The 21,481-nt window shown below is 40.6% G+C and overlaps 1 protein-coding gene across 1 annotated transcript in view; it reads right to left on the bottom strand.

Moving 5' to 3' along the window:
* FGF14 (fibroblast growth factor 14) overlaps positions 1-8,000 on the bottom strand; it is a 675,946-nt gene extending 667,946 nt beyond the window's left edge. The window contains exon 1 of the mRNA XM_053563372.1: positions 7,034-8,000. Coding sequence (XP_053419347.1) covers positions 7,034-7,241 — 208 coding nt within the window. The 5' untranslated portion in view covers positions 7,242-8,000. The remainder of the gene's footprint in view (positions 1-7,033) is intronic.
* Between the last annotated feature and the right edge of the window lie 13,481 nt (positions 8,001-21,481).

The following is a 21,481-nucleotide window of genomic DNA, read 5'->3' as shown; positions in this document are numbered from 1 at the left end:
ATGACACACTTCTCTGGGAACCAGAGCTCAGACAAACTTTCTCATCCTTGACAGAAACTCGTGCCTCTCAGCCCGAAGCCACCGCGGCCCAGCATCCCCCAGCTTTTTAAGGGGCTCCAAAAAGGAAGAAAGGAAATAAATCACTGTGCTTGATGCAATTGCAGGGAGCTGCCAAGTTAGAAGAGGACTGCGTTTGAAACCGCGAAGGAACAAAATATGAAGGAAGGCTCCTGGCAAAGCAAGTGGAATTTGAAGTCCCCTCAAGAACACAAACTTGCCTCAAGCGATGTCCCTGTCCACGTTCTGAGACAAGAGCTCTTCAGAAGAAGAACAATTTACCCAACTGTTTTGCTGAACGGGTTCCTTTTTGAGGAGAAGAATATTAAAAGATCAGAAAAGAAAACGAAAAGGCCCTACCAGACATGAGTCTAGTAGTATTAGGTGGCCTAACATTTGCTATTTTAAGGCCCAGAGCGACAGAAGGAGACAATGGGATTGGCTTTTGAGCTTGTTATTTTTGTGGAAGGCTGAGGTATGAAGAATAGACGACAGGCCTCAAGTTTTGAGATTTAGAGAGAATATATAAAACATAGGCCAACAGTTTCTGGATTCCCCATTGTGAATGAGCAGGACATTAAAGCCACTTTTTTATCACTTAGAAGCCAAATTCTTGGTTGATGCTGTCAGAAAGGAGTAACTGTTAAGAGAACCTAGTCAAATGTATGATCCTGCAAGTTATAGTCCCATAGGTCACCTTTTCAGAGTCACCTATTTTTTAATACTCATTTTCTCAAAATGGATTAAAAGCCCACAATGTGCCATATACAGAATATGTATCAGGAGACAGTGATAAAGGCAGTAGTTCCTAGCAGTTGGGTACCTTTCTTCAATGATTTCAGTAGATGAAACAAACAAAAATTTAGGTGTTCCCTATAAAATACATCTGTGGTGTTCTTCCTTTTTTGCTTTTTATGTTTAGGAAGTTCCTAAAAATTCTTGCCTTTGTTCCCATTCATTCATCAGCCTACCTTTTATATTCTAGCCAACGTAAAAAAAAAAAATAGTACATAACTACTGGAGAAATATGCAAGAAAAAAATAAGAATATACCCTGTAGTTGGCCCTTCAAAAGCAGCAAAGCAAAAAACATTGTATCTCTAAAGGTATGTGGAAGAACTGAAAGTCTCCATAAAATTCCACGCTTTTCAGTGCCCAGTTTCATGGCATAACTAAATCTGGTATATGATTCACAAACTAAAATCCTGAGGCACACCACGCAGAGGTCCTCAAACTTTTTAAACGGGGCCAGTTCACTGTCCCTCAGACTGTTGGAGGGCCAGACTATAGTTTAATAAAACAACTATGAACAAATTCCTATGCACAGTGCACATATCTTATTTTGAAGTAAAAAAAAAACAAAACGGGAACAAATACAGTCATACCACCTCATGTGGCCCACGGGCCGTAGTTTGAGGACCCCTGGATTGGACAGGTGAATGTGTCAATTGGTATTTCCCTGTCATTGCAGGCGGTGGTACTGGGTTGGGCTCAAGATTTTATTAAAAATGAAGGTTCAGTGCAATGAGTTGTTTAAAACTGAATAGAGGAGCCTCTGCTATACTGTTCAACGTCCCAACTGTTTCTCCTTAAGGCAAAAGGAACTATTTTAAATAAATGCTTCCATTTTGAGACATCTACATGGTATTTATAGAAAACTTATGAGTCAATTTGAGTGAGGTATGATGCCAAAATGTGCAAAGGAGTGAAAACATTGGTTGTTGTCCTTGTTACCATATGTATAAAAACACTTCACAAAAGTCTCCAATGTTTGTATTGCTAAAACATGGAAGACTGGGTTCAAACATTTTAAAGGAATGGTTCATTGTGAGGAATGTGAAGTATAATAAGAAACTAGCTTTAGCACCTACAGAAAGCAATACATCATTTGAACAAATTTTCTGTTACAGATCCTGTCTATGAAGAGAACAGGCTATATACAGCCAGTCATCTTCATTGTTAAAACTAAGTTTAATTTATCATTCATTGAATTTTATTAACTTGAATACAAATTTCAAAGAAGAAAATTCCACTCTCCCAACAAGTCGGTATTTGGAAGCCTGTCTAAAATGCCATCTTTTGGTTCACAGAGTAGCACTGCTTTATAAAACTCATTTTGCTACCTCAGTAACGAAAGCTTCCTGGATGGATTCCAAGCCCAACTACATTGAATCCCACCCTAAAGCCAAGTATGTTCAAAGAATAAGCACCTTACACCTGTCTGGTGCTCCAGCCATACAGTCTGAATTGGGTGTCTTCACTTGACATACGTTCAATGGTTAGAAATGCAGAGATTGTGGCCTATTTGTGGCTCACCCAGCTCTACAGCAACACAGGGTGAGTCGGCAAGCCAAGAAAGAGAAGGAGTAAAAGCGCTAACTCTCTTTTTTCTTCCCTCTCTCCCCATTTTCTCACTTCAAAACACCATGACAGCCCTAGATGTAAAGCAAGTAGCTTTAAAAAACAACTTATATTTAAATGAGTAACAGCAGCATATCAGGTGATTTTGGCACCTAAAGCAACTTAGTTAAACACAAAAGCAGAGCAGAAAAGCAGACAAACAAGCAGGAAATAGAAAGTGATACCGGGTCCTAGCAAACCCTGCTTGTTACATATCAAAAGTTACATGACACAGAGAGAGAGCTTGGAAAAAGACACTCAATGTGCTCTGAAGACCTAGGTGTAGGCCAGGGGATCCGCTTGGTACTGTCACTTTCTACTCCACTAACACTCCTAATCAATAAAATTACCTTCTATTACAGTTTACTACATACCTTAAAATCCATGCTTTCCAAAATGCTATCAAAGCTTGAAGTTTGGGGGTATCCTGTGTGGAGGTTCCATGCATGTATATATGTGCAGGTCTATGGTTTCCTTTATTTTATATTAGCTATCTGAAGAGTCATCAATGCCATGACCTTAGTATTTACCTTTACTTCTTCCATTTTTTTGAGACAGAGTCTCACTTTATCACCCTTGGTAGAGTGCCATGGCATCACAGCTCACAGCGAGCTCCAACTCCTGGGCTTAAGCGATTCTCTTGCCTCAGCCTCCCAAGTACCTGGGACTACAGGCGCCCGCTACAAAGCCCGGCTATTTTTTGTTGCAGTCCCCACTGCTGTTTTAGCTGGCTGGGGCCGGGTTCGAACCCACCACCCTCAGTATATGGAGCCGGCACCCTACCCACTGAGCCACAGGCACTGCCTGACTTCTTCCTGTGTTCAACCACACTTCTTTCTTTAGTACCTTCTTTTAAAGTGCAGTGACCTAGATTACTTCCCAAACCAGCCTGTTATATATACATTGGTCAGCCCAAACCATCATGCTGGTTTAAAGAAACATATAAAGCCTCCTCCAGGCAAAATAAGTCTCTTGGACTTAGTATTCCCTATTTAATGATATGCCTAAAATACAGTCACCTTGCATGACTCATGCAGTGAAAGTTGAAGCAGGTAACATTTATTCTAAATTCATAGCTATTGCTCTGCTAGGAAAGTAGGACATTTAAGCAGGTGAGTATGTGTGTGTGTGTGTGTGTGTGTGTGTTCTCTAACAATAGTTGTGAGATACTGGGTGTTTTTTGTGAAGATACTAAATTTACTTTATATCCAGGACTTTTAAGTTATTGCGATTTATTTTTAAAAGCATATATTGTGCAAATACTTTTTTCTTGTTCTTCTCCAGTTAAATTTTACAATAAAACAAATTAACACCTCTCATTTAAGTACTCTGAAGGTAATTAAAAATTTTGGGGTAGATAAATAACTTTGCCCTTAGATTCACAACTCTATTATCTGCTTATTTTTACACCAACAGGATTGTATAGCAGGAACTCTGGATCAAACTACTCACACTTGTTGACAGTTTAAAGAATAGGGAATAATCAGTAAATTATTTCATAACTTGCAAAGACTGGGAAGAAAAGTAAATCTAATATTTATCTCTGAAATACTACAAAGTGCTTTATATGAAATTCACTGATACATGTTTTCTGCCAAGTTTCTTAGTTTGAAAGCAGTTAATTGTCCTCTTCTTAGGTAGAAGATAAACAGATAGTAGCTGATCTGTTCTTTTAGATTGTAACAGTTAAGAGGATTTTAGTCCTTTTTTAAATTTTAATTACCCAATTAACTTCTTAGTCATACTGCTATCTTGGGATCAAAAACCTGCAAATGATTTTCAACTTCATGTTAATAGCAGAAGGAGAATGGAACTCACTAAGTACAAGGCTGAAAGAGAATGGGAAGGCATAAGTTTGAGCCTCGTTTAACAGGTAAAAACTTTTAGAAGGTGAGACTTTTATATAGTGTGACACATTAATGTCCTATTTTTTAAAAATCTACTAAATGTTCTAACTCCCAAGTTGGAACTCTAATCCCTAGCAATCTAAAACTAAATTATCCTGTTAGAATAGTTGGTGATGTTGTTAGACACACTTTGAGTTAACCTATTAATTCACACCCAAGTACTTTTAGCATTTGTAAGCTGCAAAATAAATTGCTCTAAAAATAGTCATTTGATTAACACATTCTGAAACGCCTTAAAAGGAAAGAAAAAACTATTCCACAGAGATGAAAGTGGGTGGGGTGGGGGAGAGGTAATAAACAGAACTTGATTCGTGTATAGGGAGAAATTAGTGTTTCCAGTAAAATTATTTACCAAAAACAAACAAACAAAATAACTCCACAAAGTCCTGTAAAGGAACTTAACGTTCCTCCCTGAATTACTCCCCACTCTCCAGGACTATAGAAGGACTGGCTTCAAGATCCCCAGACAATTAAATGGTAGCATCTAAAAAAAATGCTTTTACAGTATTTTTTTTTTTTCAGGATGGAGTTAAGTCTCTTCATCGAAGGAAAAAAGAATGCTTTTTTGGGGTGGGGGACAGTTTTGGCAGGGGCTGGGTTCGAACCTGCCACCCCCGGTATATGGGCCGGCGCCCTACTCCTTGAGCCACAGGCGCTGCCCCAAAACCCATTATTTTTACTGTGTGAGGCGGTAACCCCTCCTCACGCATGAGGCTTGGTTTGTCCCACTTTGGGGAAGTCTTGCAAAAGGGGTCTCAGATTAGGTTGTGAGTTAGTGTTGCAGATAATGGGTTGGTTTTGTATGAACAAAGCGTCAGCAAATGTTAGATTTGCTGCCAGGGTTTGGGGCACATCTCACAGCTGAATTAGAAACGTGCATGGTAAGGTGACAGCTCTGCTTTCCCCTTAGGTAATTCTCAGGCTGATGGTATTCTTTCAGAGTTGCTAAGCGCTGAGGAGTTAAGGAGAGAGAAGGGTAAAAGGACAGGAGAAGGAGGAGGAAAGTGAGAGTGAGTGGAAAGGGTGTAGGAGCTAGAACTTGAGGATGGGGACTCCAGAACAGCGCACAGGGCCCACTGCAGCCAGAGGCTGCTCTGCTCCCAGAGCCTCAAACTGACACCCCAAAGTCCCAGCTGGAGGCCACATTTTCCGCCTGAGCACACGAGCTTCTGCCCTTTTGGACGGTCTAACAACTCGCAGTTTCCCTCCTGCTGCAGAAGTGATGGCCACAAAGGGTGCTCAGCCTCCACACCCACTGCCTCCATCCCCGCCCACCCACACCTCCTCGCGTGCCTCCCGCGGCTCGCACAGGCGGCAGCCCCTCGGAGCGCGCCACCCTGGCTAGGCTGCATTTGCACGGTTCGGAGGCTGGGAGGCAGCAGCCACTTGCTGCCCAGCGGCCGCCAGGGCTCTGGGTGCCAGTGCGGCCCCGGCCGAGCCCGGAGTGTCAGGGCGGCCGCGGAGAGCCGTGATCTACGGCACCGCAGTGCCAGCGTCAGGAGCCTCCAGCGCCCAGGCTGTCACTGCAGGACGACCGGTCCCCCCGCCCCCTCCTTCAAACGCAGCCCCAGACACAAACACTCGGCCCCCGGTCCCTGGCGACCCTGAACCGAGCCAGGGGACGCCACACACCCCCAGCTGCCAGCGAGCGCGGTTCCGGGAGAGGCAGCGCCCCACCTCCTCGCCGGCGCCCGCGCTGCCGCCACCATGCAGCCCTCCGGCCTTGTCCCCTGGGTCGCTCGCCCACAGCTCCGCGGCGGCCCCTAGGCGCCTCGGTCTGAGAGGCGAGGAAGTGAACCCCTGGGATCCGACTCCCCAAATCACCTGCATTTGCATTTCTTATGTAATGTACTGCAAGTTTCCCTGTTGGAGCCCTTTGGAACCGGGGCGGTGGATCACCAGGAGGCTTCAAGCTGGGACCTACGGCCTGGCTCGTCCCCTGGTGGGACCCGGAGGAAAGGGTTTTAACTCCGCTTTTCAAAGGGCGGGGGGGTTAAACCACATATATCGGAGGGGCTGGGCTTGTCTTAGTCTGGGGTTCCCTCCGGGCATAAACCCTGCTCAAGTCTCCCCGGTGGCAGGATGTGTCAGAGGCTGGCGGGGGGATGAGTTAACACTGGGTCAGCGAGAGCTAGACGCGAGAGGGAGGCGGGGGCTGACGAGGAGCGGGCCGCGAAGGAGGGGGCCGCTTTTACTTCGGTAAAGGTGATCGCGGTGGCGAATATTGTGCAAGCTAATCAGAAAGTCTAGAGCAGGTTCTTGGCACCAAGCTATGTCCCCGAACCTGCAGCATAAGTAAGGAGAGCTCGCGGCTCTTTTTCCTGGCAACTACGGAAGCTTCAGCCGCCTCGGGCACAACCTTAAGCCATAGCCCTATGATATTCCACCAAACATAGGCCACCAAATACATTTTTTTAAGAAAAGTTTCCTCCTCCCTCCTAGTAATGGATTGTGTCTCAGCCAAGAGATGCTGATAATGGTTTGGGGGTGCTCAGCCACTGAGCCAGCTGTTACTTGTTTATTCATGCAACACCTCTATATGCAACACTGTCCTCCTGGTTCCTTGCATGTTTCCCCTGCCTCCTGCATAGCAGAACTGCAGATCTAGCTGGATGAGCAACGGACAGGTTATTACCAGGAAAAACATAACATGAGGCATGTTTTGCTTACCAGTTGGGTTCTTGTTTTTCTTAAGACTCTTGCCACAAAGACACTGCAGCATATGCGTTCCTTTGCTGAAAATGTTCCAAAGAAACCACATTGATTTGGGCGAAAAGCAATCCAGCAGCTTAGACACCCTGAGAAAGAAGAGATCCTTGTGGTTGCATAATAATAATTTGAAATCAGTTCTCCTGAAGAGGGGCACCGGTTTTACCATAGGAAAAACGATAATATTCCGGATCTTCTCCCAGTTCTTTCCCCTCACGTGGTATATTTCTTTGAGACTTCTCAGCGATTGTTTTTTTTCGGCCAGGGTGAATGATTTATCCCCCCTTGGTCACCATCGGATTATTACCAAAAGGTTGGGGAAAAAATCCTTTTTCAGCATGAAGCCAAACAAAAAAGCAAAGAAATCCCAACTGAGACCAAAACTAATCAGGGAGAGCAGTAATGCACAAAAGATCCCCAAAGAGAAAACCATAGCCTTTTACTTGATCGCTAGGAAGATGGGTGGATCTGCAGAAGGCGAAGCAGGGTTCATCTTACTGAGAGGAGACTGCCATTGTGTAGCCCCTAGGAGAGAAGGGAAAAAGAAAAAAAAAAAAAGGAAAGAAAGAAAGAAAGGAAAAAAAAAAAGGAAAAGAAAAAAAAAAAACCACCACCACACACACACCCCAACACCACCTCCTCCGAGATTCAGTCTGACAGCCGAAGACAGAGCCTCCCTTCTCCCAGGGCCGGGTGTTTTGTTTTTTTTTTTTATAATCAATCGCCAGCGCTCAGTAGGATCGGATTGAACCTGCAGTTCTCAAAGACCACGAAGAAAAGATGCAAATCTAGGTGCCCCCTCCCCTCGTCAGTCTTGTAGTAGGTCGAGAGCGCCACGAATCCTCGTCGTCCTCCCGCTCACTCTTCCAGCTTGCAACAACCCTGAGCATGAGGAAAATCTCCCCTCCGGATTCCTCGCCCAGCCTCGGATGCGAGTTACAGGCATTAGAGGGAGGAGGAGGAGTTGAAGTTTGCATTGAAAAGACTGGCTTTCCATGACGTAGCCACGTGCTTTCAGACCCGTCACCAGTGAGATGCTCCAACCAGCCCAGGGAGGGCAGTGTCACTGCAGTCTCTGCCGGGGACGGCTCCCACCCGCCGCCCGCGTCCAGCCCCGCGCGGCGCGCGACCCTCTCCCCTCCCCCGGCACGAGTGGGCCTGCCGCTAGCTCTTGGAGCCCATCTACCAGCCTGCCGTTAAAAGTGAATTTGGAAAAGAAAATTAACAATTATAATGAGTAAACCTTACAAAATATATGTTGGGAGGTGGGGGTGTGTGGGGAGTGGAGCATACCTTGCCACACAGCCAAAATTAGTTCCATCTTTACATTTTCAAACGCAGCATGTAAAACATCTGAAACATTAAGGGAAACTCAAGTTCCTTTCATTCTTATTATTTGAGACCTACTGAAGGTGCTGTTTGAAAAATACAAACTAGGTAGGTGACAAATATTCATTACCAGAAACAGCCTGTTAAAGGGAAACCACTGAAATCTAGATGGCAAACTGTATTTTCGTGGAGAGAGTCATTTGTACGTGAGGAATTTTACTCCTTTTCTAGACAGACCACACATTATCTTTAAATGAATTTTTGTGCAGAAAGTACCCAGTTTAAATCATGCCCCGATGATGTGCCTGTTTCTGCAGCCATTAATTGAACTAACATGAAATTCACACCCATTTACTTCTCTTTCATGCATATCACCTGGACCTTCTAACGGAACAAAACAGGCACACTTTCTACTTTATTAAGATGTAACCCAGCTTCCTACTTACCACCCAAGATTAAATGCCTTAAGGCAGAGTTGTTGATTTATTTTATTGGGGGGGAAATACAATGTATGAAGTAGTACAAACTATTACAAAGAATAATACAACAAACTCCAGTGTGCTCACTATTCAAAATTAGTAAAAATGAGCATCTCATCATATTTGTGAGCGAAGCATTGAGAGAAATAAAATTGATCACTCTTGCTCTCTTTAGGTAAATGAATTAAAGTTGTGCCAGCTGATTTCCATTTTTGTAGGTAAATTAATATAAAAATTGTAACTCTAATTCAAAAATACATATTTAGAAGTGCCATGTTAATTTAAAAAAAATAATTAAAACAACTCTACTACATGATATATCAAACTATCTATAAATTACAAATGTAGATTTATATCATTAAGGATTAGTGGAAGGAGACTGGTTTTAAAGAAACCTAACTCCTGGGTTATCAGTTGTCAAAAAATGAAGATGTAATAAACAGCTTCCCCACTCCCAAAGGTTAGTAGTTAAAGAGTCATTTCAAGAAGCTAACATTTGTGTCCAATATCCTGAGCTTTTAGGAAACATCAATTTTATGTAAGATAGAAGAAGAATTTAAAAGAAGCAAATTCTATTAAAATTAAGAAGTTGGAAAGCTAAATAGTGATGGCCTTGATGTGTCAAAAAAAATCATGTCATGCAGCTTTAAAAATTACTAAGATTACTGCAATCTAAAGCAGTTCAGGAAATTTAAAAAAGAGGGAATACTAAAAGTATAAGAATTTAATACCAAATGACATACTAAGATGCAAACTGCAAAAAAAAAAAAAAAGAGTAAATTCTGTTTTTGAAAGAGGAAAAATGGGATAGCATTGCCAAATAATTAGGAAATAATTTTTGCTATCAATCAGAGGCAGATATCATATGCTGTTTCTATAACCTTCTGGTGTCCTGGGGGGGGGGTCAGACTATCCCAATGTATTACCACTGGGCAAATACCAGAGAAACAGTTGAATAAAAAATATTCTCCATTAAGGTCTTCTGAACTCACCAGGCTCTAGGTTCTGTAAAAGCTTGCTGAGTTCCCTGGGGTATTTTACAAATAGAGTAAAATTTGAGGAGATGTTCTGTAATTTCTGGATCTTTTTATATGCTAAATTTATATAAAGACAGTATTTCTCAAACCAGCTCTTATTAAATTCTCAAATTCAACTTTCTTCTCCATATTGTGACAGTGAATTTGTTCCCTATTAAAATAGAGAATGACTGCCGGGAAGCTGTGCTTTCCCTTGCTTTGTATTGGTGGAAAACTTGTCACTTCTTTGTCCTGTGACCTAAGGAACACATAAAAAGTGACTTCTATCTTTGAGACTCTATTATGCCAAGTACTGTGTTAGTTTCTTCTCAGACTTTATGCTATTTAGAAGCAATTTTTTTACATTGTATGATATTTCGGTATTTCTTCGTTTATTTTCCATATTTACTGACATGTTATTTCCTTATGTTGCACAGGCAATTATTCCCATTTTTAAACAAACTCCCCCCCAAAGCAATTATTTTTGTTTGAAAAATCTGATTAATACCAATTCAAGTTACTTTTGTTCCAAAGGACCCACAATTTTTGACGAGTTCTGAATGCCCCATTCAAACACTCAACCAATATTTATTAAGCGTCTACTCTGTGAAAGTAACTATGCAAGACTCCATGTTGAATAATAAGTCATGAAATCAAAGGAGGCTTTTGGCAACACAACCAAGGCCCAGGGTGGTCCAAGAATTAACCCAGGTTTAGGCACCTCCCGAGCCAAGATGATCCAAAGATGTTTATTACGCTGACCTGAGTTCCAGATCATTATTTAACTTTTGTTTAAGAAAATATGAAAGTATTTGCTTACTCATTGCCATGCGCCATTCAAATTAATATTAGATAACAAAAATGAAAATTATTTAAAAGGAAATGCATGTTTAAAATGCATGTAAGTAAAAAATGAGATAATAAGTACCTTACTGAAACTATAAGAATTGACAGTAAAATCTATAATGCATAGGTTAAAAAAATATGTAGGTCTATCTTTTCATAAGACTAAGGTAAAATAAATCCAGCCCTCATAATTAAATTCATTTAAAAATTAAACTTATCTTCAGCATCTCATGGTAAGAAAACTTAAAAGTTTGTGTAATGACCAGAATTTCATGACAAAAATGACAGAGATTTTTACTTTTATATAGGACATGTGAACATTCATGAGATTAGTCACCTAACATCTGTGAGAATGTCTTAGCATGCTTTTTCTATTTGTTCTCAATTGATGCTCTTCTAGTTAACTCCTCCTTTTGTTAATAAAACTCCACCACAGTTTTGGAAGAGCACGTGGCTACCCTGATAGACAATATCATTCCCAGCACCATTCTAGTTAAATATGGTGACCAGATTCTTCCCAATGAGATGTGAGCAGAAGGGACAGGTTCAACTCCCTCGACACATTCTTCAAAGCAAATTTCTGGCTTCCTCTTGTCTTTTCCATGCTCCCTATGAACTTAAAAGTAACAACCTGAGCAGCTTTGCCAGCATGGACAGGAAAACATACCAAGAATGGTGAAGTATCAAGAAGAAACCTGGGGACTTGGACAAAGCCATCAAACTATACTAACTGCCTACCTGACCCTGCATTGTCAGACAGAAAAAGAAACTTTTATCTGTGCGAGCCTGTCTCAGTACATTCCCACTGGACAACAAAATACCATGAACTGGGCAACAACAGAAATGCATTTCTTACAGTTCTGGAAGCTGGGAAATTCAAGATCAAGGTGTTGACAGTGTCTGATGGGCTTACTTCCTCACAGAGGGTGACTTCTAGCTGTGACCCAAAGTGAGTTCTCTTGGGTCTCTTTTATAAGGTCAATAACTCCATTCATGAGAACCGTCCCCTCCTGACCCAATCATTTCCCAAAGGGCACAGCCCCTCTCCATCCTAGCACATTGGGCATGTGGTTTCAACATAGGGATTTTGAGGGGACACCAACATTCAGACCATAGTATTGTGTGAATTTGTTCCAGCAGCTTATTCCTTCTACTATCTTATGGACTGGCCTTGCATTAATAACCATACACGTGTATTATTTATTCATTTAAAAAGAACAATGAGCATAAGTACATAACATAAACCATAGGCTCTCTCCAGTCTCCCACCCTTCTTTCCCATCCTGCTATTCAGTATAGCAGCTATTTTTCTCTCAGTTGTCTCTCGCAAACCACACTTGCTTATTATCTTCAGCCCTGGTGCAAACATCAGACCTTATGTCCCCTGTCTCCTTCTCTGCCCTGCTCCCTGCCCATCAAATGTGACCTATGGCACTTTAGAGCTCTTGACAATGGCAATAAAGCTTTCATCAGTGACAAAAGTACAAGAACAGAGAGGAAAGTGATTGAAAGAGTTGGTTGTAAAGGGACCAGGAATAGAAAAAGAAGACCAACATGTATGTGAGGACCTCAGTGTCTATATTTACCTTCTAAATCTCTTTTAAAAAGATGACCCCTTATGTAGTTTGTACACATTCCTTCTCCATAGTTGGTGTTAACAACTCTCTTCATCTTTTAAAGAATAATTCTAAATTTCACATTCCTGCACTAGTCCTTAGCATCCTGTTCTTCCTCTCCCTATGTTCCTATACTGACCTGTGGCATAGAAAACCTCTGCCCTCTCTCCTGGAGGGAACAGTCTGAGCAGGTGACTTCAATCTTTCTCTCCTCTCCTTCCCAACTTCTCAATAAAGGAGGCATGATGTCAGCAGCCCAGCCCCTTTCTTTCTCTTTTTCTTTGTGATCTGTCTGCCTGCAAGAGGTTTTCAGACTCCTCTGCTTCACATCCTCCATACAAGACGCATTGACTCAGGCTCAGAGCCCATGGCAACCCATCGGAAGCCGGTCTGGAGACCAGTGTCTCTCTGAACTCTACACGATTTGCAGCAGACATTATCAATGCCCCACAGTGTCCTTTTTCCCCTACCATATCGGTATGCCCTCGTCCACCTTCAGCTGTCAGTGTCTCCATCTCTAAGCTGGAGGGATTTTTATTCAAACCACACAAAGCCTCTCTTTCCAGGCACTCACAGCAAGGAGTAGAAATTAACACTCCCTGGGAGAATTTCTCCATCACCTCCATTAAATACTCCAGCCCCATTGCCTTTTGCAAGGGATAATAATGAAGTGCGTGTTTTACTCTGTGTACAGAGTTTCCCCGCTGGGCTAGTGGCCACACTATTGGCTTTCCCCCTTCCCTATATCCAATCTCCTCTCACCTGCTGTACCTCTCCCAGATAAACTACTTACACTAGAATCTTTGTCCTCTGGAAAAAATCAAGGCAAGACAGGATTGAAAAAAAGAAGGCGGAAGTTCTGGGTAAATGTGCCCACTCTACAGATCCAGACTCTTCCTTGGATAGTTATTGTAATTCCAGACGTGGGGGGAGCATCTGGGAACACTTATTCTTATCCACGGATCAAATTTTCACCTCCCAAACCCCTTTGGCAATATAACTAATATTTTTATTTCCGTCTTTCTAACTTATGTGGCCATTTTCTTAATTGAATCTGAACTTAGAAGAGGGAAAAGGCAGAATTATTCTCTTAAGACCCCCAAATACTAAAAAACAATATGAGAAAAAGTTCCCCTCTTTGTTCCTATTAGGTTCAGAAAATATGATAATAAAACAGAGGAGAAACTGCCAAGAGATGTAGAAAATATAATAATAAAATAGAGGGAACCTGCCAAGAGATACAGGTAAAAGCAGGTGAATTCTCTTGAGCCCTCAGAAATATGAGCTTTTTTCTCCAGGCAACAATCCAGGAGGAGGCTTCATTTCTCCTTGTAATAAGCTTTATTTCAACCCATAGAGGTATGCCTAACAAAAGCCCCAATTCCCTATTCAGCCCCAGAAACAGTTCAGAGGACCCCTCTTTCATCCTCTAAGGCAGGTGGAAGGATCCTTTCACAAGAAGGATTGTCTCTAAGCAATCTGAGGACCTTTTTATCAATGTCTCTAGAGTTTTGTAGCCCATGTCTCCTGTTAAACACATACTAAACCTTCTTTTATGTGATTTAAATTTCAAGATGAATTCAATATCTTCAATAAAACCAAATCAAAACAACAGTAACTTTTATAAACTACTTCAAACTACCTTTCTCCTCACTAACCCAACATTTTGTTATACCTTATTCTAGGAAAGTATCCCCTAAGTTGAAAATCATTATTGTCTATGATTCAAAGTATTCTAAGGGGCAACTACATTTTATGTACATAGAATCCAGTTTCTTAATTTCCATTGAATAGGATAACTGTGGATATATTATTTAAATTTATAGGAGAAATTTTTCCACTCAACTTTTCCATTTAGGGAAAGATGGATATATTCTAAACTTCACAAGATTGTTTAGCCTAGAAAATAGTTTACAAAATTTGGAAATAAATTTGCATAATAAGAATAATTTTATGTGCCTAAACAGAAGAGGTGCATCCCAACCCTGTTCCAAGCTCACCTGAAGAAGCCAGAAATAAATTTACCAGGATACCCTTTCCGTGTGGTGCAGAACAGCTTTCCCCAATGAGAAACCCTCCAAAGAACTTTGGATAGCAGACGAGACCATTATTCTCTGAAGTCAGTTGCCGGCCAGTGTGAAATTCACAGTCGGTTCTTGGCATCCTTGAGAATGGTTGCTTTGCTGCTGCAGGCAGAAATCCTAGCCGCTTCCCAACAACTCTTCAGAGCAGCCACTTCAGGCTGAGATCATGGCTGAAGAGTTTCCCTGACTGGCACTGTCCGACTTTCCCTCAGTTCTAAGTCTCTAACTCCTGGACTCAAACACGTTAAACCAGTGAATAGGAAGCTTCTAAAGTATTTCTGACTGATACCCCATCCAGGTGGCAGTAATATTTAAACCAAATCAATGTTCAAAACAACCTCTTCAACACTTTCCACACCTTATAGACAGCAGGTTGGTGTTTTCTCTGCCTAGTTTCTAAGCCATCACAGGTACTTTGTACCTTGTTTCTGTTTTCAATTTATTTCAGGTTAATTCGAGGGTACAAGCAACCAGGTTAAAATGTTTGGTTTCATTAGGTAGAGTTCCCTTGTGGTAATGTCCCACACACAAAAGGTGTGCCAACCCCCGCCCACCCCATGCCCATCCAGGGCGAGCACCCAAATCCTCTCCCCCCAACTTGAATTGAAATGAGTCTTTCTCCTATTTGGGCATGTACTGGATCATCTACGGGCTTCATATTACTATTGAGTACACTGAATATTTGCTTTTCCATTCTTATGATACTTTACTAAGAAGAAAATGTTTCATCTCCATCCAGGATATTACAAAAGATGTGAAGTCACCAACTTTTTTTAATGGTGCTTTGTTGATAAAGAATTTGCTTTGAGTTTGTGATGATTTACTTGACACTCAAACATGAGGTATGACCATGACACCTGTGTGTGTATTTTATCACACACTATTAAACATGTAAATAGAGATTTTTTTTTTCCTATAAGTACCCCAGCATGGGCTTCTAATAGACCATGTTTTGGACAGAATGAAGTTGAATCTGTAGCACTTTCCACTTTGAATTTAATGCAAATGACTTAATTGGATTTATGTATTATATTTCCTCAAAAAAAGAGGTTTACAAAACCAAATTCAACTATCACGTAAGAGAATAGATGAAATTATTTGACTTGTACACTGCTCCGTCCCAGAGGGAAAGAGAGGACAGAATACACCTGGACTGCAGGGACAGCCGGAATAGCAGGTGAGGTTGACATTCTGAGCCCTGGAGGTCAAGGGAGAAGCCAGGACTGAGGAAGAGGAGCAGAGAGGGCGTGAGAAAGAAAAGCCCTGATTTATCCATCTCTCCTCTGTTCTCCAGCTGCTGCCTACGACTGGGAGACACAAGACACGCAGCCAGATGATGCAGTCTTTGGGGTCTCTGAGGGCAAAGAACAGAAAAGGGTAGATAATGGATCTGCAGGGCTAACAGAGAAAAATATCACAGGGTGGGATACTCTAATTACCACAGGACGTGATGACGGTGATTTCATGAGATAGGTACCCATGCAATCTGCTTTTCACAAACAAGAAAATTGTGCCACAGAAAAGCAAAAGCTGAGTCACTTGCCCAATGTGTCACTCAGCCAGGAAGTAAACTTTTGTGGTATTGCCCTCCCTGACAGAACAAAACCCCACCTCAAATCAATCAATAAAATATACAACTCATGTGAAGCTTTAAAAAGCTTGAAATTATCCATTTTTTTAATCAATTGACCATTGGTATTATAGGAAACATCTTGTATTCTCCAGGAAATTTTTTGGTAGCTTAATTGGTGATCTTTAAGTTTTTCTAAAACATCTCCTTAAGTATTTTCCTCATAATTTTCTAACAAAATGTACAAAACTGAAATAATAACTTCTGTGCCATCTTTTCGTCAAAAACCAGTTTTCCCATGTATTCACCCACACATGCAAGCAAAAGTCTAAGCTCTTTTATTTCTGGTAACATTATAAGTTCAGATCCTATTAAAAATTATTTAAAATTCTTTCGACTCTTAATTCTGATTTCAAGTGATTTACCATTTTCCTCATAATACAAGAAATTTATGACAGTTGAAATCTATTTACCTCTTATCCTTTATACTTACATTGACATATAGTTTATCTTTACATATGTTTTAAACTTAAGATTGTAACTGTCATCGGTATTTATTTACACTTACCTTTTGGGGTGCTTTGTTCTTTACAGCACTGTTCTCTCAGATTTTCTTTGTCTAGAAAACATCTTTATATCACATCCATTTTTGAAAAATATTTTGGCTATCTATAGAACGCTACATTGAGGTTTTATTTTTCAATACTTTAAATATGATGATACTGTTGTCTTAATTTCCCTAGGTTTTTTTTTTTTTTGACAAGTCAGTAATATTCTTACTGCTTTCCCCTAGTGCCTTGTTTTCTGTGACTACTTTTGCGTTTTTATGGTTATGTTTGATTTTCTGCAGTTTTAATATGTGATTATATGTGATTCCCTTTGTATTTATTTGACTTTGGTTTTTTGAAACTGTACATTATTTCCATATTGCTATTAATTCCATCTATGGAAATTTTAATTTTAGTTCTGTTATGCTTCAGTCATAGAATTTCAGTTTTACTCTTTTCGTATAGACGCCAGGTCACTGTGGAAATTTTTTTTATCCCTCCTCAGGCGGCTAGGGTGCCAGCCACATACACCAGAGCTGGCAGGTTCGAATCCAGCCCAAGCCAAAAAATAGCTGGGTGTTGTGGTGGGCGCCTATAGTCTCAGCTACTTGGGAGGCTGAGGCTAGAGAATTACTTGGGCCCAGGAGCTTGAGGTTGCTGTGAGCTGTGATTTCCTAGTACTCTACCACGGCGACAGCTTGAGAGTCTGTCTCAAAAAAAAAAGAAAAGAAAGAAAAGAAAAAAAATTTTTAGCCCCTTTGTAGTATTGCCAGAAACATCATTTATCTATGAACAAGGCTAATAAAAGATGTGCAAAACTTCTACACACAATCCTATTTTTAAAAATTAAGATCCAAAAGGAAGAAGGTACAATTAACTCAGATATTTCCTATCTCATGGTGAAGATGATGATAGAATAATAATAGCTAAATCTTATTTACTAAGTACTAAGCACAGTGCTAAGTACTTTACATGCATCATTCACTAAAATTTAAACAACACTAAAAGTACTATTATTTTTCTCCCTGATAAATAACCAGAGTAGAGAGAGGTATATGAGTTTCCCCTGACATGATATGTCTCACTAGAGCAGAGACTCTACCCAGGGCTGAATCCCAAAGGTGGTACTCCTTTCTACTACTTTGAAAATAAATAAACATTTGGCTTTCAAAGGGTTTCCCTGCACATTAAAGTGTTCAGGTGTCAACAAAGCAGCTACTTAAATAAAGTAGCTATTTCTAATTAACTTGCAAAGATAAGCTTCAAAGACAAACTATATTGTTCAGATAACATGCCCAATGACATGCTAAATAAGTTATTTGTGATTCCTTAAAAACTGACTGCTCATCAATTAAAAAAAAATAATTATTGGGGAGCATATTCTCAGGTATCACATCCCTCCAACTCATCATATATCATTTTCTGCACATGAAGAATATTTATGTTAAACATACAGAAGGTACTAAATGGCTTTTAACCCAAAGCAGAATATAACACTGATCTATAACTAACCATATTTGAAAATCAATAGTCTATTTATTAAAAAAAAAAATTCAAATCTGTATCATACATGCCTGCCAATTTTATCTCCAACATCTAGCTGTCCAATTGATTAGAATTTGGCAAGCCTCTGGGAGTGTTAGAAAATCTGTTTCTGAGTCTCTAGAAGATTTCAGTTTTGTCTGCATGGAATCAACTGTATTAGTCTGCTTGGGCTGCCATAGCAAAATATCATAGACCAAGTGGCTTCAACAACAGAAATGTATTTTCTCACAGTTCTGGGGGCTGGGAAGTCCAAGACCAATGTTCCAGCCAATTTTGTCTCTGGTGAGGGTTCCCTTATAGATGGCTCACTGTGAGTTCGCATGGCCTTTCCTTGGTGCATGGGGGTGGGGAGGGAGAGCACTCTCTGGTGTTTTTTCTAATTGGAGTACTAATCTCATCACCAAGACCCCCACCTCATAATCTCATCTAATCCTAAATACCTCCCAAATACCTTTACTTGGGGAATTAGGGCATCAACATATGAATTTGAGAAAGGCAGACATTCAGTCCATAATATTAACCAATGAAAGCTTTAAAATTCAGATCATCTTTATTAATTCAGATTCTCCCTCTAATGTAACTTCTGTGCATACACACTTAACACACAATTTGAATTTAATTTTTCCTAAGTTGACCATTTTTTGCTGTCACCCTAAAAAACAAACAAACAAACAAAAAAAACACTGAAAGACATGGTGCTTCCTGCAGGAAGGGCTTGTGCAAATGTCTCCTTAAAACGACTGGCTTTGGGGAGATGTGGTCCAGGTTTGCACCACTTCCACAAAATAGGGCTGAGTAAAATCCTACATGGTTTGGCCTTAAAATAGTTTTTCTAAGGTCAACAAATTCTTCTACCTCTTATTCACATCCTCCATCCACAAAAGAATTACAGAAAGTAAGAAGGTTAACGAGGAAGTTGTCAGCAAAATGCTCCATCAACTCTTTACACTCGCCAATGTTGTCTATGATTTGTGGGGAAAAAAATGGAGAAATGTATCTTTATTTTAAGGTATTCTTCACAATAATTTATAAGCTATTTTAATTTTCTTTCTATTATAATCTCTATAGTTTTTATCTTGCTGTCTGATGACTGTATTTGTTATTACTCTCACTTAAATGTGTTGTACTCAGAGAATATGGTATGTTCAGACTTCTATTAGGGCTTGCTATATGGTCGATTTTTTTAAATAAACTTTTTATTAAGTATAACAAGCATACAGAAAAAGTCACAAATTATAATGCAAATTGCAGTGAACAATGAGAAATGGAACATTAACTTCATTCAACAATCTCCTCCTTACCCTCCTTTAATCACTCCTTCCCTCAAAGATAACTGCTATTCTGACTTCCACCGCTTCTTTATTAGTTTTGCCTTTTTCTAAAGTCAGTACAGATGGTCTAATTCAGTATATACTCTTTTTGTTGTTCTGGTTGCAGTTGGGGAGAGGGCTGGGTTTGAACCCACCACATTTGGCATATGGGGCCGGGGCCCTACCCACTGAGCCACAGGTGCCACCCCTAGTACATTCTCTTTTACTGGCTGCCTTCACTCAGCATTGTTTATGGGTACATGGTTGCATGAATCAGTTTCTGTATATAAAGATTATCTCTATATAAGATAATGTAGTTTGTAAACAAGGACAAATTAACTTCTGTTTTTCTTATTTGGATGCCGTTTATTTCTTTTTCTTGCCTAATTGCTCTGGCTAGGACTTCTAGTACTATACTAATTCTCTTTTCTTACTATTTGCTTAGAAGCTTTAGATTGAATTTTTATTACTTTGTAGTTTTCTTTCTTAAAAACATATATACTTGTATCAGTCAGAATATCAGATAGCACACTCAAATTCTGCTCTGTTTGAGATTTGAATTAAAGTATTTATGTGGGCATGTGGATAAACCATGGAGGGTAATGCTGAAGACCAGCAGGAGTAGCAGAATTATGACCAGCCTGCAGAAGAGGTAGAAAGAGTGCTGGAATCTTAACAAACCTGGACACAGAGAAGCCGGGTACGCTGACGTCACTCTCCTACCTCCCCTAATCTTCTAGGTGGCAGAAGCCTGAAGGGAAAACTTGGACCTAGAAAGGAGAACTGAAGATATTCAACACAATCCTTAACTTGAAGTTTTTCTAACCAATTTCATGGCCGTTTGTTATTTCCTTCCACCTTCTTATCACAAGAAGGATCTGAACACAGTTTAACAACTCATTGGAAAGTGCCTTCATCTCCCCAAGTATTGTCACTGTTTTTAAGAATTTTTTTTTTTTTTTTTAGAGACAGAGTCTCACTTTGTTGCCCTTGGTAGAGTGCTGTGATGTCACAGCTCACAGCAACCTCCAGCTCTTGGGCTTAGGAGATTCTCTTGCCTCAGCCTCCCAAGTAGCTGGGTCTACAGGCACTGCCACAATGCCCAGCTATTTTTTTGTTGCAGTTTGACCGGGGGCGGGTTTGAACCTGCCACCCTCAGCATATGGGGCCAACACCCTACTCACTGAGCTGCCCGTTTTGTCTAGCATCTGGGAGCCTGAGGCAGGAGGTAGGCAGTTCAGAGACCAACCTGAGCAAAGCAAGACCCCATCTATACTAAAAAATAGAAAAATTAGCAGGGTGTCATGCTGTGTGTCTGTAGTCCCAGCTACTTGGGGAGGGTGGGGAGGAGCTGAGGCAGAAGCAGCACTTGAACCTGGAAGTTTGAGGTTGCTGTGAGCTAAGCTGAGGCTACTACCTTCCAGCCTGAGAAGCAGAGTGAGACTCTGGCTCAAAAAATTAGAAAAAGGAAAAGGGTGGTGCCCGTTGTTCAGGGGTTAGGGCGCCAGCCACGCACACCTAGGCTGGCAGTTTTGAAACCAACCTGGGCCTGGTAAACAACAATGACAACTATAACAAAAAAATAGCCAGGCATTGTGATGGGAGGCTGAGGCAAGAGAATCGCTGAAGCTCAAGAGTTTGAAAATTGCTGTGAGCTGTGATGCAACAGCCCTCTACCGAGAGTGACATAGTGAGACTCTGTCTCAAAAAAAAAGAACTTTTTGAGACAGAGTCTCAAATGACCATTAACTGAATGGTCAGTAGTTCTTTGCTGGTATTCTTTATCAATTTCTAGCCTTGCTGTCTATATCTCACATCTGTTCCTCTGGCACTGTCTAATAATTCTTTCAGTAAATGACAATGCTTGGCAAATCCTCTTCATGTTTCCTTCGTCTTATTCTTGAATGATAGTTTGACTAGTTATAAAATTTTAGGTTGATTCTTTCTTATGTAAGTATTCTATTATTTTTTAAGCCTGTGTTCTCACGGATTGCCCACAATCTGTCTTCCCCTTGCAGGAAATGTTTTTACTTTTAAGATTTTTCACTTTCTTTATTAACAATCTG

The sequence above is a fragment of the Nycticebus coucang genome, chromosome 15, assembly GCF_027406575.1.
Source record: "Nycticebus coucang isolate mNycCou1 chromosome 15, mNycCou1.pri, whole genome shotgun sequence".
Taxonomy (NCBI): Eukaryota; Metazoa; Chordata; class Mammalia; order Primates; family Lorisidae; genus Nycticebus; species Nycticebus coucang.
The sequence above is the reverse complement of the archived record's forward strand: the minus strand, read 5'-3'. Positions and strand labels throughout refer to the sequence as shown.